Consider the following 19,014-nt stretch of genomic DNA (forward strand, 5'->3'; position numbering starts at 1 on the left):
TGCTTAGGATGACTATAACCTTTTGGCAAGAGTTCTTTTAAAAAAATAAACCTCACTACTCCATAGTATTACTCACAGTGGGGCATAAAGAAGTTGTGACAAACAGGACAGGTAGTCAGGACTCAGAAGTCCATGGTTGACCATGGCCCGGCACATACCACCAATAAGCAGCGTACCTGGGCCGATTCTAGGGTTAGGGACTGCATGGCAACCGCATGGTCACTAACCCTAGAATGTAATGGCAGTGTAAAAATGGTGGCACCGTGTGTACACGGGCGCTGCCATTGTTACGTAAGTGCCGTGTGATGTCCGCACATTGACACATGGTGCTTACATAACAAGTGCTTGTTACACCGCCCCTGCAGCTTTAAAAGAACCCACTTTTTGCGGGGTCTTTTTCCTCTGCAGAGAAGCTGTGCAGTTTGGCGGCTGAGGCTTCCCTCTGGAGGAAAAACAGGCGCTGGCAGGTCGCCGTTTTTGGTGCCAAAAACACACCAAAAACAGGCCGCCAAAAGGTAGGTATTTTCGTCTTGTTGTTATTATGAGCCTTCAAGTTGACTTGGAGGTATTGAGGTCCATGAAAGTAAATACCCTACTTACAAACTCTTAGATCTCTACTCAGCCATGGAAACCTACTGGGAGACCATGGGTAAGTCACTCTCTTTTAGAGGAGGGCAATCAAAAACCTAACCTGGAAAAATCTTGCCAAGAACATCTTCTAACAGGGTTACCATACCTCCGAGTCACATAACAACAAGAAGAACAAAGTACTTACTAAGAGGTTGTAAGTAAGGTATTTACAAAATACACACTTTCCAAATCAATATGCAAATCAGGACAGAATTGTCCTTTGGCATTTGAACTTGTCTGACTTTCTGATCCATCTTTTTGAGCTAGAAATACATACAAAAACTGCTTTCAAAAAAGGTGGGAAAGTATACTTTGAAAAAAGACGCATCTACTAAGAGTAAGAGCAGCGGGTTGGACTGGATGGCCCTTGTGGTCTCTTCCAACTTTACAATTCTATGATTCTAATATGTATGAAAATGTGTACAATTTCTTTGCAGCTGCACAAAAACCTGTGGCAATTTTTCCTAGTGGATCCAGTTTGACTAGAAGTCACGATGAGGCAGAAAGAACAAATGCATTTATAACAGGCAGTGACAGCTTTATAGTACTGTTTTTAAAAAGTTGCCTGCCTGGAACTGCAATCCAACCAGAGGTTAGAAAAATTACTTTTGACTAGGTTCTCTGAATCCCCCAGCCAGCATGGCCGCTTATCTGGAAGTAAGCCTCATTTAATCAAATGGGATTTTCTTTAAAACGGAGATGTTCAGGATTTCCCTGTTAGTCATTTTGAGTCAGCCAGTTTCAAATGACTATGTTCAGAGGTTCTATTCTCTCTGTGTGTCTATCTCTTTCTCTCTCCAAACACACAGAACATACGCCTCTGGGTATAATAACCATACTACAAGGGATTTCTGGATAATGGGCAGCCTAATTGTCCATTGGTGCCCAGGCCTAAAGGGGAAGGAGGCTTTGCGTAATGGGAGAGCATGGCTCACGGTCTTTACTGCCTGACCACCTTCTAAGCTGCAGTTATGTTAAGTATTTGGTTTCTCCTCAAATAGCCTCCCAGAAACCACTGCAATTATGTTTCCATATTAATCACATTGATTCATTTAAAGTGGGATCTAAATAGCCTGGGTGGAATAATTACTCAGCTCAGCAGCCTTTTAAACACAGCTGTCATGCTACCGCAAAAACAAACAGCATAATGAACTGGTTAGTTTAAATAGGTTATGCTGCCACCGAATGAATGCCCAGGTATTAGAAAGGACATTTGCAGATGCTATTGCATGGATAAATGGCAACATCAGCCATTTGTGAATTAGAGGCAGGTAAGGGCCTGAACAGACAGGCCAAAATAAAGCTGCTTCAGGTCACTTTGGAGGTATGCTGTTTAAATGCTGCATGTGTCTTAAGAGGCCGGAAGTCGTGCCAAAGCCATGCTCCAGTCCTAAGGAGCCAGAATCTAGCTAATGTTTGTTGTTGCTATATGTCTTCAGGTACTTTCTGAAATATACCATCCCTAAAGCAAACCTATCACTTGGCTTTTTAAAAAAGATTTGCTTTGGGAGGGTGTTTGCTATTGCCTTCCTCTGAGGCTGAGAGAGTGTGACTTGCCCAAGGTCATCCAGTGGGTTTCCCTGACTGAGCAGGAATTTGAACTCTAGTATCCCACAGTTGTAAAGGAGTCAGCATGGTGTAGTGATTTGAGTGTTGGACTAGGATTCTAGAGACCAGGCTTTGCATCCAGCTTCATCATGAAAACCCACTGGGGGACCTTGGGCAAGACACACTCTCTCAGCCTCAGAGGATGGCAATGGCAAGCTCCCTCTGAAGAAACTTCACATGAAAACCCCATAATAGGGTCACCTTAGGTTGTTATAAGTCGGAAACCGATGTGGAAGGCACACAACAACAACAAACATCCCAAAGTCGTAATCCAGCAAGCAAACCTGGCTGCCTCTTACACCAAATGTGTGTGCACACAAACACAATCTGCAGTGTGAAAAGTCAATAGCAACTGTGTACATAATACACAGTGGAAAGGCAATGAATAAGTAACACTAGGAGCCAACAGAAACCAAACAAAAAGAGTCAGAATAGATAAATAGATTTATTATATCTTTTAAATATTGGTTTAATACATGCACACACACACACACACACACACACACAACAAATAATTAAAAGATAAATAAATCTATTAACTAATCAATTGTTTTTCGAATATGAACTGATTATTTAATAGATTTTTTATATCTTTTAAATATTTGTGTGTGTGTGTCTGTGCATGCAACTCCTGACTCGGGTTTCAATTGTTTCCTTTTTCTTTTTGACTTATGTCCTTTTCATTTGTTGCGCTAACACTAGGAAACACCTCTCTGGAAGCACTCCAATTGTTCTGCATCCCTGATGTAAGTGTTCAGGGCTGTAGCCTCACACTGATACACATACTATGATTCTATGATCTATGATTCTATATTTGGATTTCCTGCATGGCAGGGAGTTGGACTGGATAGCCCGTGCGGTCTCTTCCAACTCCATGATTCTATGATCTATGACATATGATGTACATACATAAGACATTATTCTTCATGGGAATGTTTGGGGGGACAAATCCAGGAACAAGGACAGGTAGCTCATTCCTTTTTGACTTGAAAGAAAACACTGGACCAATTATTGCAACATAAAATTTTCAAGACTTTATGCCCTTGAGCTATGTGATTTACAAAAGCTTTTAGTCAGACCTGCTGCTAACTGTACTGAGGTTGCCTCGATTATTATTTTTTCATGAGATCGCCTTAGACAGATTTTCTGAACCAACATATTTAATAGGGATTTCCCACAAGAAGAAGGAGGCCAGGTAGTTTTTAATGGGAGATTATACCAGCCAGCAAGATATTCTCTAACTGTTACAACCAACAACCTTTAAATATATCAAGCAAGGGAGTAAAATCAAATTCTTTTTTCTTTGTACAAAAGCTAGGGTATCACTGGGTAGAGTAGATTCCCAAACTCTAAGTAAGGAAAAGCAATGTCTTGAAGCAACTTAGTTCTCTGTGATCTAATCTGCCCTGAGCAGAAATGTTTTAGAAAGAAAGAAAAGAAAAGAAGAGGGAATGTGAAACAAACCCTTCTCTACTGCTGATATTTGTGTTTTTCCCCAGAAAATAGTGATCTTATCATAGTGTGAGAGGGTTCCTTTTACTCAAAATATGTTATTTTAGGTTTCTTGGAAGAGAGGGAAACCTCCAGTTCATACGTTCCCACCAGAAATACATGTTGTTCTTCATTGCTTCCACCATGTGTCATGGATGACCTTATTTATTTCCTCATCGTTACAGAGAAGAAAGAAACCACTACCACAAGAGACCCACCGTTCTCTGCTGAATTACCATGCTCAAAAGATATGTGATGATGCACACGCTGTGTAGGCACACTGAGAGTATTTTTATCCTTGTCTAGTTGGAACAGCTGCATATGAGTTGGAAGGATATGGGTTGAAGTGCATGACACCATCACAATAGTTCATGTGGTCCTTGCCATCTATTGTTATGACAAAAAAGATTGCCTTAGCCATAGAGAAGTTCACTTTTTTAAAAAAGAATGATATCATTAAAATATATATCAATCCATCCATCTGCCTATCTATCTATAGATTTCTGTTATCAGTAAATAAATACAATGTGCAAGATTTATAATAGGAAGGGCCCAGAGAAATGGAATGAGTCCTGGCTAATTAATGGCCAACTGTTTTAACATTTATAACAAGTAGGAGTACAGATCTTTGATTACATTTTATACAGCAGAAACGGATGTTTCGGGTATATTGGCCACCACAATGTCTTTATAAGAATGGGTTATCTAAATCAGCCAATTGTTGGAAATGTAATATCGCGAATGCACATTCAACACATATGTTTGGGAGCTGTCCCATAGTTGCCTTGTTTTGTGTGAAATTAATTAGGCAGATAAATTTGGTGCTGAAAAGCTCTTTCATATTTAAAGATGTGCATAAATCGCAAACGACTTGAAGGCACACGACAAAAATAATGTTCTTTTTGAATTACCTTGGAAACTGACAAAGGGCCGATGGATGTGAATTTTTCATGCCCTCTTGACTGCTGAGGAAGCTTTTTATGTCTCCTCCTATTATGCTTTTTAATTTTTTAAAAAGGATTAATTATGGTGGCGAGTGGGGGAACTAAGATCTTAGAAGGAGGAAAAGCTTGGACAGAGCCCTTCATGTGAGTGATTGTGATAGTTTTCCACATAAATATTCACCACTGGCAGCAGTGCGACAGTGACAGAAGTAATAGCAGGCTCTACTGTTATGTGACTCAGGATCCACTGTGTGGCTCAGATGGATCTGCAACAACCCAGTTGTTGCCCAAAGAATTTAAACGTGCCTCCTCTGGTGCAATGGAATTGAAATAGTCACAGTTACTGTTGAATGGTCAACTTTTGCTGTAAATCAAGCTCTCCTGGGAGCTAACATTTAGACAGGCGTTCTGGGCCATGGGAACCCATTGGCACTACTAAATGGAGTTCCCACATGTCAGGGTTTGGCCCTGAATCTGGGAAAGCATTATAAACAGCTTCATTTTTGAACCGCTTCACACTGAACTAACAGTGTCTAAGCGGTTTACAACTATAAGCCAATTTCCCCCAACAATCTGGGTACTCATTTTAGCGACCTCTGAAGGATGCAAGCCTGAGTCGAACTTGAGCCCTTTTGCTGGTATTGCACTCGCAACCTTATGGTTTTGAGTGAGTGGCTGCAGTATAGGCATTTAACCACTGCGCCACCAGGGCTCCTACTGCGCCACCAGGGCTACCTCTTGTATTATCACCATGTATTTCACACTCTAGTGCCATTTATACAAGATAAGACACCTGAGACACAAGCAAAGTGCAAGATGCCATCTCTGTTTCACCTGCATTTGAAAAGAAGTTTCTGCTGTAAAAAAAACAGGTCAGCATGTCGGAGTGAAAAACCAAGGACAATTCCTTCTGCTCCATTTCTCCTGATGCTGGTAGAGCTAGAATTAATCTGAAAACTTTACTCAGATGCTGAAGAGATTTTCGGATGTCCTCCTCATCCCATAAGAGCAGTTTCTCATGATCCTGCAGGTCTGCAAGCTGGGCCAGGAAAGCCAGCACAGAACAGACAAGTGGTGATTTATAACTCAGCTTCCAAGAAGAGCTATTTGTTGGACTGTTCATATCTGAAAGACCATCACACACATCCATATTTCTCCAGGATAAGACACATACTATTCCATTACTGGGGGAAGCTAGCCTGTTTGGAAGTTGGCCCAGTTACATAAGCATGTTGCAATCAGATCCCATATTCCAAATCTTTGCCAGGTTTCTTCAGAATTCCATTATTTTGAGTGGGGTTCCCATAAACTGCTGTCATTTGGGTTGATATGGTGGCTGGGGCCTAAGCAGAGCGGAGATCTCAAAGCCTGGTAGCTGATTCTGCTACAACTGGGGATATTTTACACAATAGTTATTTAGCATATAACTTTAGGATTGTCATGGGGTGTATGCCAGGGGTTTTTAGCTTCAGTTCTGTGGGAGCTAGGAGAAGAACAACATACAGTTTGCTGATAACACTTAACAGACTAATTGGACAATAATTTGCAAGATTAGTTTCTTATATATGGAGATAATCACTGTGCATTTTCCCAGTTAAATCTAAAAAGGTAAGTATAACAGCTAATTGGGAAGCCCACCAGCTAATGTTAGGTTTTAAAAATTCAGAAGATAACATCTATTCCCAGTGCTTTATTTAACTGGGAAACAATATATTTTACTTCACTTATTATTAGAAGAGGCCACTGAAGTAAATTTATCTCAGTACATGTAAAAAACTTGAATGCCATAGCAAAAACAAATGACAGGTAAATACAAAACTATGCCTTCCCTGACGTTCCACGAATTGTAACCAGCCATGATTAGATTTTACCTCTTGTTACTGTCAAAGAACAGTGACTGATAGAGAAGGATCCATTTGCCAGGACAAATAACACACATGCAGTTAAGTGCTGACATTATCCAATTGCCTTGCTACAATATGTTCAGTGAGATGAGCATGAAATGAGTATCACTTTAAAAAGCATTCACCAGTACGTTTTCTATCTCGTCATATTACATCTTTGCCTGGAAGTTATGCCCTCCTTATCAACTCAAGTAAAGAAAAAGTCTAAAGCCAGCAAAGTTAAAACATATTAAAAGCCTGAAGACGTTTTAACAATGTTATAGGGTGCAATCGTATACCCACATACTTGGAAGTATGACCCGGAATTACTTCTGAGCAGACATGTTAACCTATGGCCATGGTGCCACATTCTGAGCAACTGAGCCAGCTCACTATGGGGGCCTAGTGCACATTCACTGCATGTTTGGAGAGATGTGTCTCCCTTTCTTACACTGCATATTTGATGGAGTAAATGCAAGGGAACCCATGATGCAAGTGAAATGCTTCCAAGGGAAAGTTGAACATTAGGTGCCCCACAGAACACTGGGTGTGCACAGTAATACTAAGGCAGCTGTTTGCCCTGAACAGATTGCTTCAAGGCAAGTATAGGCAAGTCAAGGCGGACATGATTTATTACTGTTGCATGGAGAACTGTCAGTGAGGTGTCTGCACTAGTTCTTAAACAAGGCTCATCCGCCCAAAGGATGCGTGCCAGGCATAATTATGAACCTAAAAATAACCAGAAAGTACAGGCATGGAATTCACAACTTAGAAAAATGTGCGGTAGTTGTAACTACTGAAGAAACCCTACTTTGTCAAAACCTAGTCTCTCAACAAACATTTCAAAGACCAGCTTTAAATACTTGCTCTTATTGGTGGAAATGATGTAAAATCTGATCTCCCATGTATTTTTGATATACGAAAACTAAGATACTATTTTTCAGGCATTCATACTACACTTAACAGAACTTATAGCTGAAACATGGTTGGAATACAGCTGATTCAGAGTCAGTACACACACATACAAAATCTTCTATGAGCCCACTTCTACTAAAATTGGTTCTAGAAAAAGTAACCATTTCTCAATTAAGTATCAAGTATACTAAATGAGCTAGCTTCAATGGAGAAATTGATGATGCTCATCAATGGGAAATCAAATCAACAATATAAAAAGAAGTGGGGGGAAAATAAACACTCTTTGGAGATAAGTCAACATAAGAAGAGTAAAATAATTTAGAAATGTGAAACAAAATGTATGTAAGATAACAAGTGAAATAAATAAAAATTAAACTATAAAAAAGTATTGAGACTGACTATTTATGGCATCTTGTGTATACATTTTCCATGAACTTTATATATTTGGGTGGGTGGGTGGGTGGGTGGAGGAAATGTCAAAATTCTTTGGCAGGCACATGATTGGACCAGATTAATTCATTATACCATCACACTCATAAACTAAAAGTAGTTTTTTATTATTATTTTACTCTTCCAAGCTATGATAAATTAAGGAGGTGAACTAGGTAGGAGATCTGTATTGGGTGAAAGTTGCTATAGACGTTCAAGTTTTGTGTCATGCCCATGACTGTGCTCAGTCCACAGTGTTGTTTCTGTATACCATCCAGAGCAAAACAGTGTAGAGACTTTTATCAGCAGAGGTGGCCAAGTATTTTGGGTCCAGAGGACAATTTTGCCATTCTGGGACTCACTAGGTGGAGTCACTCACCTACTCCAAAAATATGTATTTAATTTTTATAAATGTGTATTTGTATATATGTTATGCTTTTGTGTTTTCACTGTTGGATCCAAGCATCAATTGTTTCCAGTAAAATAATAAATAATAAAATGAGAAATAATGAGAAACACACTTGATTTTGTTGCTGTCTTTTTTTAAAATGCTGTTTCCATTAAAGCAAATCTGCTTGCCCAAGCTGTAATGCCAGGGAAGGGCATCTAGCCAAAATGGAATTGTGGAAGGTCCTAACATAGGTGCAGACATGCTCTGTATTGTACTCCAGACCTTCTAAAGCATACTTTGTCTTATAAATTTGCACATACCTTCCCTTCCCATTCCATTGAATAAAACAATTTTGACCATTTGACACTCACCCCAGAGTCTTATCCCAATCACACCACAGTGTCTTCCTGAGCGTTTCCATGTCAGATTTAAACCTGGTGAGGCAGAATTCCTGGATAAGTTGCCCATAGGCGGTTTCATGGCACGCAGTGACCACAATGAAGTGATGGGCTGAAAATGGGGGAGCAGGGGAGGGGAGATAACAGCAAAAGCAAAGATGAAGGATAGGACAGTGGTACCTTTAATACATTTTAACATATTTCAAAAATGACCAATACAGTACAGATGACAGGTTCCCCCCAATAGCTTGCAAGGGGCTTTCCTTGCTCCTGGACTGGAGCCATCAGTAGGCAGAAACATGCCTTTAGGGGCAGCACTGTCAATCCCTGAACTTTTTAGCCAGGTGGCATGGGTATATATCACATATTCCCAGTTTTAAGGATATTTATACAATTTCTAAATGCTAACCTAGATTGAGGTATGAAAGGTTTTTATTTATTGATGTATGTAGACAATGGCTTTAAAAAAACACAGTTTAGTATAAAATTTGAAAACAGGACCTATTCTCAGGCTAAAGTATCTACTACTTTGCTCAAATTTGCACTAACTTATACAAAAGGTATGGGGGGGGGGGGAAATCTTAGAAATACAGACATATATTTCTACAAAACGACACTGCAAATTAAAATATAAGAAATACGCAGGGCATGGTTGTGTCTGTTATATCAAGAACAACATAAAGTTTTATGGTACCTTGAACACGAACAAATTTTATTTGGCATGAACACACCCTCCAACATTACAAAGATGAAAAACACACTGCAGCAGTTTGCTTGTTCCTGGGCCCATTGGGAAGGTCAAGATTCTGCTCTTTATCTACTTTCCTCCCTGCTGGGTTAATTGAGTACAAGCTTCTTTTACACTTTGAACTCAGGGGCTGTACAGATCGGCACTTTGTGTCCTCACTGTGCCATCCAGGTGCCATCTTGGCATGCACCTGCCCACATGGCATATGCCTTAATGACGCATGTTGTGTGCAGTGCCCAAATGAGGCAGCGCGGAAGGGGTGTAATGATGCTGTGCGGAAGCGCTTATTACGCCACTTCCAGGAAGCTACTTAGAGCGGTTTCTTTTTGCTTCCTACAGGGAGCAAATTGGTGCCGCTGTGGCAACACTGATCCAAGGCAGAAAGGAGCAGCATCCCATCGCGCATCTGTACAGCCCCTCATTCCACAACAACTGTGGTAAGCTGATGTCAAATGGGGAAAGTGGTTTGAGGAGAAAGAAATTGGGACATTTTTAAAGCAACTGAAAAAGTGGAGTAGCTGAGGATTAATTGGGAGTCTCTGAAAAGTGTATTAAAAACATGAGGACTTGGGGAACAGAAAATAGCCAACCATCCCCACCCCTGTTGTAGCTGATGATTACCATGCAACAGGTAACAAGCAACACCTGCTGAAATTTTCTCTCCTACACAACCATTAAAAGTACAGAAGCCCATTCCGTTTTCTTTCTGGCAACTCTGCTCCCACAGAAGATAAAGGACAAACATTCCTTTAAAAATGGCATGCTGATCTTCCAGCTAGAACACTCCTTTTGCATGAAAGTAAATTGTACTTTTCATGTATGAAATTGTATTTATTTTCACAGATGGAAATAAAATATGGATCGTAGATGGAAATAAGGGTACTTTTGTGCACCTCTGGCAGTGTTGCTGTTCTGCTGCAAACAATCACTGAGGTATAGCATGGGCTCACCTACCCACATACATGCCCACTACTATGTGCTGCTGGAGGCTCTGCTCTACCTCGAATTTATTCAGTAACAGCCTGTCCTGCAATGACCCCTGAGGCAGCTGGAATAGTAGCTGACTGATCAACGCAGTTTACTTGCTGTGTCAAAATTCATACATTGTTAAACAGTCCCTAAGCATATTTCATAGAATATACCCTAGCCACGACCGAGAGAACAGCGACAGCACAAACATGCTCAGCTATACTGATTTCAAGGAGATAGCTATGTTTAGTCTGTTTCGCAAAAGCAGTAGGAAAGGGGGATTCTAGAAGCACATTTAAGGTTGATTTGTATTTTAGCATTTTGTGGGTTTCAGTCCAGTTCTTCAGATGTACTGACAGAGTGCTGTACTGGACTGTCAGGAAGGTTGTCCTGTTATTTATTTATGCTTTTGGTTTTTGCCTGGCTGATCGTTGAAAAACAACTAGCTAGCATCCTCCTCCACTCAGCCCAGCCATATCAGAACTGCAGCACTGGTTTGGCTTCCAGCATGCTCCTTCCTCATGTCAGATTTTGTTTTTTAAAAGTAACACTGTCCCCATAGAAGACAAAGGGACACAAAAATACTCCTTGGCTATCCTGCTCAGACTTGTAAATTACAGGATGTGCGCCTGATACCCGAGGGCAGAGTGCCACATATACACACTGCTCATTAATAAAACTCTTGACCTGGGCACAGAATGCTGGCAGGAGGTGTGCTTCCTCCAGGGACATCCTGGGTATAAAAAAAGCCTGTGAAGTCCATGAAGACATTTGATAGGGCCTCAACCAAAATAGATCAACAGCCTATCTAGGCTGGTAAGCAGTCTAGAAGAAGACACCAACTGAGTTTCAGTACACTCTTCCCTGGCCCTCATTCACCTACTTTAACATGCTTAAAGCAGTGATGAATCTTTCTTTCCACATCCAACCAGAGTGCTAATACTAAAATATTGGTTATAATCAACATCTGCCAGGGACGTAGCCAAGAGGGGGGGTTTCTTGGGGTCCGGACCCCCCCTTCCATTAGAAAAATGAATGGTGTGTGCTGCTGCGCTGCTGCACCCAAGCCCCATTATAATGGTGGCACTTAGTCTGGACCCCCCCCCCCCCCTTCCTAAAATCCTTATAATCAGCTGGAGTATCTAAAAGCTTGGACTGGTATATAAATACTTGAAAGCAATGCTCACTGATACCCTATACAGACAACCTGGAAGCAAAATAAGCCAACTGACGTAAGTTTAGTTGATCAATAGCTCTGGGAACTTGTGCCAACCTATCTAATGTCAGATACACTTCAGCTCTTTTATAAATATGTAAAGCCCCTTAGTAGTAAGCATTAGAGCTCAGTAAAGTTACACTTTGGATAACTGGGAGTTATAGCCCCCCAAAAGCTTTCCTAAACTCTGGTGGGACCAGCCGAGTTATATCATGAATTCAGATATAAACTGATGTGATCCATACTTCCTGGACTCTGATCAGATAGTATTTGTGCAGATCAGAGTGCAATCCTAAATCCACTCTAATAAGAGAGAGGTGATTTCTGCCCCCTAAACCTCCCTATCCATGCCAAGCAGTGGAGTATCAGGGCTTGGTACTTGAACAAATTTCATTGATTACCAATCAAGAAGTAAAATTATGTCCAGAAATGATTTTGTTATCAATATATATAGATGCAAACTCAAATTTGAAACATAAAAACCTCATAGGTTTCTTCATTACAGCAGCCTGTGTAGAAATTGCCAGATGTTGGAAAACAGGGGAGGTAGCTTTAGATATGTGATGGAAAAAGGTATGGGACCTATGGTTACTTGAAAAGCTGCCTGACAGAATAATAATAATAATAATAATAATAATAATAGTTTATTTGTATTTCCCGCCTCTCTCTATGGATCGATTAGGGCTTATAAGAATCAAAATAGCACGTTACGCAGGATGACCAAAATCTGGACCTTTCATAGACAAATGGTTCCCACTCATTGACTTTGTAAACCAAGAAAGAAACAAGAGAAGACAACCTCCATCTCATCTGAACCTTTGGTTGGACATTCTGGACTACATTTACACAAAGACAGTACTGGAGTTTAAAATGACCACTTACATTGAACAGAACCCAAGAAGGAGACCTGCAACATAACTCAAAGTTGTGAGATGAATTCTTTTATTTTGCTTTATTCTTGCGATATGTCTTGTACATCGTTGTTCACTTATAATACAAAAAATGTTTTAAAATTATCCAGCCTCTCACAAGCCTCCTTGAACTAAGCAAGTCCCTGAACATTACAGGAGACATTGACACGGTTGGTCAGGACCCCAAATCCCCTGACTTTTTGGGGTAACGTAAGAGCAAAGCAAAATGTTTTAACAAACAAAAAAGATGGCTTTTATAGAAACTTTACAAACAAATCAATGTGGTTCACAGGTTGTAGCCTGTTTTTATCTATTTTGGTTCCTTCAGGAGCTGCAAGCCCTCCCTCTTCTTTCAGTGGAAAGGCAATGCCAAGGTTAAAAGTATTCACAGCTTCAGGCTGCTGACATATTAGTCCTCCCAGATTTCTCTCGCTGTCAGCAGTGGGAGCAGGGCTGCATGAAATACTTGTGATGAAATCTAAAACCTAGAGAAGCTCACCTGTTCTTGTACTGGATTATGGATCCTAGATCTACAGTAGTTAATGGTGTCCAACCTTTGATGAAGGAGCTTGACTAACCCACACAGTACTCAGTGTCAAAAGGTTGTCTGGCTATCAGCACCTCAAGTTGTGCCTGAAGCCAGCAGCTGGGCTGGCTGGGGTTGATGCAGCCAGCATCCATTTGTGTGGCAAGTCAGAAAATGGTCATGCACCCCAAAAGGGTGGCATTTTCTCCTTTTCTCTTTTCCACGTAGCACAATGCTATTCAATTCAAACAAAGTACTAGTCACCATGATCACATTCACACATGGTACCACAGGGGTATTTGTTCCCATAGCACATTGGCTACCTGTAAGTATGCAGAATGTTGACAAATTCATGAACTAGGAAAGCATTACATTTTCTCTAAATTTTTCCGTTTCCCATAAACATGCAAATACATGTTAAATGTCAGATTACCATGGGCCCAATTAAAATCAGCATAACATCAACTAAGCTGGAAAAGTTAGTCTCAAATGGCTCAAACTTGGAGAACAAAAATAAAAGCAGTAATTAGCATTTTAAAAAGAAATGTTTACCTCTTTATCTGAACTCCTTGTCCCTGTCCTGGTTATTACTTTCAGCAAGATAAGTAAAAGAGCTTTGCCTTTTCCACCTTGTTTCCTCTTAGCAGTACACAAAATATTGGGAACTAAATGCTTTGCAAAGTGACAGATGGTTGGTCATTCCAAGCATCGCCAATCCTTTATCGCACAGTGGCTTTCAAAACACTCAGTTCCAGCATCTGTCCCACACTTTCCTGTATGAACATATTTCCCATGAAAACCCAGTTTTTAGGGTTGTCAATCTGAAAATTAAAGAGGGCTCCTGTACTTTTATTGATTGTGTAGAAGAGGGAATTTCAGAAGGAGTTGCTTATCATGCAACCAGATAATAAGCAACACGCTCTTTTACACAACTATTAAACGTTAAGGAGCCACCTCCAATTTTCACTCTGGCAACCTGCATTTGTATTGTATTGTATTTCTGTAGGGATTCCTGCTTCTTGGCAAGGGATCTGAAGGCATACTCCTGTGGAGAGCAAAGGATAAAAATGATCTCAGTGACAAATTGTGGAAAGGGTTCCTCTTCCTCCTCACAGCTCCTGAACTGTTTCCCAGGCTGAACTAGTTCACACCTTGGTCCCAGTCTCAGGTCGAAGGACTCCCATAAGTTTAGTTTAGTCACTCAGGCCATCAGTACAGATGGAAAGATCTGTCCATTTCAGTTTCTCGACATTTCATATTTCCCTGTATAAATATGTGTGTGGTAGCTTTGAAGTGGGTGGGAGAGACTTGATCCTTCCCCAAGACTAGGTGGGTTGGAGAAACAATCCAACCCTGAAACAATCTGGCAAAGCTGGACCACCAAGACTTCTATATACTGGAGCATCCGCTGGAATTATCAGACAGACCAGTAGCAAAAGATTAAGCATTAAGAAATTTTGTCACTGAACCCTGCCAGGAACAGTAAAAGGAATAGCCAAGGGAAGCAGACGTGTCAGTACTAAGACAACACGATTCCAATGCTTAACTAGTTAAATATTAATAATGGACATTATCACACCGAGGTAAAAATGTGGGATTGTACCATGATATTTGTGTCGATGGCTGAACATTATCGCACAATGTCATCATGTATCTGAAGCTAGTCTGTTTGCAACCTGTGCTGCACCTTTTCATTGCTGGGCAAACTCCGTGAATAGCTCCCAATAGCACTGTTTTCACACAAGTGAATCAGGTGCAAAGGGAACTCAGCACAGTAGTCCCAATATTAATGTATCCATATGCTTTAACTAAGCATTATTTATTTGCTTTCTCTTCCTCTATCCCCAACCTTCCACTCCATCACTTAACTTCCAGTGCAGCAGAAGTCATGGCACCGTTTAATCAAATAAATGGTTACCCTACATTTACCAATATATTTATAATCTTTTTATTAATAAATAAATTCGGAATCTCATAAGAGTAAATTGAAAATGTAATCTGGTTCCATGTGTATGTGGAATTACATGTTCTATTTCCTTGAGTGTTACGTCTGTAACATTGGTATCTAATAAAATATTTTTTTAAAACAACAAAAAATGCATGTTTGAGTGAGTACAATAACAAACAGCAAGTGGGAGTAAGCAACGCCTTTGCATAGAGATGCTTCACTGATCTGGCATCAATCAAATGCTGGTATTGTGCAATTCTGAGAGAATGAAAAACATCATGTTGTGATCCTGGAAACTTCCCGTTTGCAAAAAACAACAACCCGCACTGTGACCATTGCTGTAATGGAGCCTCATGTGATAATGTTCAAAGAAGGCCCAGTGGAAACTGTGAAAATCAATTTCTGTAATGTTGCAGTCCAGATGTGAATGTGATCAGTGGGAGGGAAGGATTAAAAACACAAGAGTGGGAGTAGTGAAATAAACCTGGGATAATTCAAGGAAGAATTATATGCAGGTGAAATCAAAATTAAGGGATCATCCAGAAAGAAAGAAAAAAGTTTCTGGAAGTATTGCCACTGTCCAGTTCTTTTTGTTTTTAAGTTACCTGCATATTCCCAGGTTTGTGTCCTTCTTAAAATATGCTTTGTAGAGAGCCTTCTTGCCGTCCCAGCACCCTCACAAGTGCACCTGGTGGGAACATTGTACAGGGCCCTCTCAGTGGCTGCACCCAACCTCTGAAATTCCTTCCCAAGAGATGTTAGAAAGGGGGCCCCTTGCTATCTTTCCACAAGTGGTTTAAGACCCTTAAAAAACACAAAACTGGCAAATCTTTGACTGCTTAAGAGACTGGGCCTTGCAAAATTGTGCTGAGCTGCCAATCTGGGTTTTGTTTATTTATCAGTTTTAATTGTTATACTGTCCACCCTCTGTATCGGCAGACATGCCATCCATCCATGGAATTAAACCATTCACGGACGGCGAGCCCGTTTTTATTAATGGTGACACATGGCTGTGCTAGCGGGTGTGTATGTGCCATGCCACCATTAAGAAAACGAGACTAGAGCACGCACAGATTTTGGTATCCACAGGGGTGGTGGTCTGTAGAACTGATCTCCATGGATACGGAGATCCGACTGTATCTCCCCCCCCCCTCACTAGTTTTAATTTTATAATGATATTTTTAATTTTGGGGTTTGGTTTATTTTAGTTAAATCTCCTTTAATGATTGTAAACTGCATAGTCCCAGACTGGGAAAAAGGCAGACTATAAAAAACAAAGAAACAAGATCCTATTTACATTCTCTATGATAATTTTACTACTACTTGTGGGAAGAGAGTAAGCAATTAGAAATAATCACTTCTGAGCACAGTTTTTTTGTTTCATTTTATTTTGCTAATAGATTATTCCATATTCAAGGGTCCTAGGAAGATTACAGATTTAAAGTGCCAAAATATATTGTAGGATCGTAGATATCTTTGTGCTCCTTTTCTGATCTGATTTTTTTTTTGCATACTATTGTGGGAGGAGCAAACCCTAAATGAAATTCTTCAGTAGCTGAATTTTAAAAAAATGAAGTTTAGAATCCAAAGATTAGTGCTATGTCTAGGGTTGCCATACCTCCGGACCTCGAAACCGGGAAAATGTAGGACAAAAATTTCAAATGTAGGACACACAAACATTGTGTCCTACATTTGAAATTTTTGTCCTACATTTTCCCTCACCGCTTGGGCTCCGCCCCCGTCGCGATCGCAGCGAGGCCCAGGGCCCAGGCGGGGAGGCAAAGCCTCCCTGAGTGAAGGATTCCCTCAGGGCCTGGGCCCCCGGCCTCGCCGCGATCGCGGCGGGGAGCGGAGGCCCAAGTGGCACGGGAAAGCCTCCGCCTTAAGGAGGCTTTCAGTCGCCGCCTGGGCCCCCGGCCTCGCCGCGATCGCGGCGGGGAGCGGAGGCCCAAGCGGCGCGGGAAAGCCTCCGCCTTAAGGAGGCTTTCAGTCGCCGCCTGGGCCCCCGGCCTCGCCGCGATCGCGGCGGGGAGCGGAGGCCCAAGCGGCGCGGGAAAGCCTCCGCCTTAAGGAGGCTTTCAGTCGCCGCCTGGGCCCCCGGCCTCGCCGCGATCGCGGCGGGGAGCGGAGGCCCAAGCGGCGCGGGAAAGCCTCCGCCTTAAGGAGGCTTTCAGTCGCCGCCTGGGCCCCCGGCCTCGCCGCGATCGCGGCGGGGAGCGGAGGCCCAAGCGGCGACTGAAAGCCTCCCTCAGCTTGCCACATCCTGCCCGGGGGCGGGGGCAAACCGGGGCGGGACCGTGCGGACCCGCCCCAAACCGGGAAAGTCCCACCCACAGGCGGGATATGGCAACCCTAGCTATGTCACCAAATGATGCTGAAATTTAAATCCTTTCTGCCAGTATGAATGTATGCTGCATTCAAGTGCTTAGCTCACCACCAAATTCTGAAGCATAGTTTTAAAACTCCAGTCTCCTGATTCTGCAAGAAATAACATTAATGTGGATGCAACGGGTGTAATGTGCATTCCCCTAGCTGCATAGGAGGCATGCATGCATGAGAAGCCACTCTCTCAGGTCCAACCGGGATGCACGGAACTACTACAAAACATCACATAAAACTAGGTAAAATTGCCCTGAACTGTTTCAAAATCAGTGAGATGTTAGGATTTTTTGAAAGGACTGTGTTTGCAGCTCTTGCTCCTCTACACAATGCTCTGTTGGATTAGAGCCCAAACCCTTAAAAGTATGGCATTTGAAATTTGAAATTTTACCAATTTTGATGACCCACAATTAATTTTAACTGTAATTGACATAATGATCACACATACAATTTTACATATCTAGAGTATGTGTGCCAGCATTAGCATTCCAGTCTAATTTTTTTGTCTGTGCCATTTTAGAACTGGTTTGCAATTTTAGTCTTCTCTGCTCTTTTTAATTGCTTTTGCTGCTCTTTATATTTTAAATCAGATATTGTGTTTTAAATAGTACTAATTTTATTCAGGTCCAGAGCTTAGCGTCCCCCCCGCCCAAGTAATCTCCCAGGATCCATTGTGGCCCAAAACAAAAGACTTTCCAAGTTCTTGTCTTGCTCTTATACTCCTGATATAACAGACAAGGTATGCTCAAAAAAACTTTTCACAAATAAATGGGCATATATTTCTATATTTGCAGTACACACCCATGTAAATACTCAGAATAAAGTCCTGCTAAATTAATTGAACCATGCTGTGATGTCCGTGTGCACAGGATATCAACCTGAGTCATCTGACTCCTAACAGGTACATACTTGTTTGAAAAGATTGGCTACTAAAGTGCATTTCTGATACTCTGCTTAATTCAATATTTGGCCTTATCAGCTTGAAAGGTTCACTCAATTGTATTAAAGTGCCTCCCTGGGTTTATGGTACAGAACAAAACCATACATCTGTGGCCTGTACTGTGTGTTTATTTTGTTACAGGATGTGTTTCCTGAGTAACAAATTGCAGCTGTAATAAATACGGGCCTTAATACAAAAATGCCCACGTCAATATCAAATGCTCATTCCTTTTCCAGCAGGAGCCATTTGTCTTTGGGGATCTGGTCACCATCACAATGGTAGCAGAATGATGAGTATGCTGGGTGCTGCATGTTTTCACCAATCTGTAGGCAAAATTTGGCCAGAACAATAACAATGATGAAAGAAAGATGGACCCTGTCCATATTACTTTAGGTAGTTTGAAATGGAAACAAAGCCTAGATTCATTTCCCAAAGTTCTCTCAAGGTCTGACATCAGAGTCCATCCGCATTATTAAAACCAAGTTGGTAAACGTCCCACTGCCTAATTTTCTGATCTTGCATAGCAATGGAGTATTTGATATTGGAATATAATTATGCTTCAGTTAAACAGACCTCTCAGTAGAATCATATAGGACTACACTGTGAAGTGTTGATGATGAAAGGCAGAATATAATGTGATGATGATGATGATCATCATCATCATCATCATCATCAACATAATGAGGTC

General features: G+C 41.2%; 1 protein-coding gene across 1 annotated transcript in view; it reads right to left on the reverse strand.

Moving 5' to 3' along the window:
* RAMP1 (receptor activity modifying protein 1) overlaps positions 1-19,014 on the reverse strand; it is a 66,432-nt gene that overhangs the window by 31,869 nt on the left and 15,549 nt on the right. Inside the window, exon 2 of the mRNA XM_089477904.1 lies at positions 8,663-8,801. Within this exon, the coding sequence (XP_089334030.1) occupies positions 8,663-8,801 (139 nt within the window). The remainder of the gene's footprint in view (positions 1-8,662; positions 8,802-19,014) is intronic.

The sequence above is a fragment of the Sceloporus occidentalis genome, unplaced genomic scaffold (genome assembly GCF_023333645.1).
Source record: "Sceloporus occidentalis isolate IW3139 unplaced genomic scaffold, rSceOcc1.0.p SCAF_12, whole genome shotgun sequence".
Lineage (NCBI taxonomy): Eukaryota > Metazoa > Chordata > Lepidosauria > Squamata > Phrynosomatidae > Sceloporus > Sceloporus occidentalis.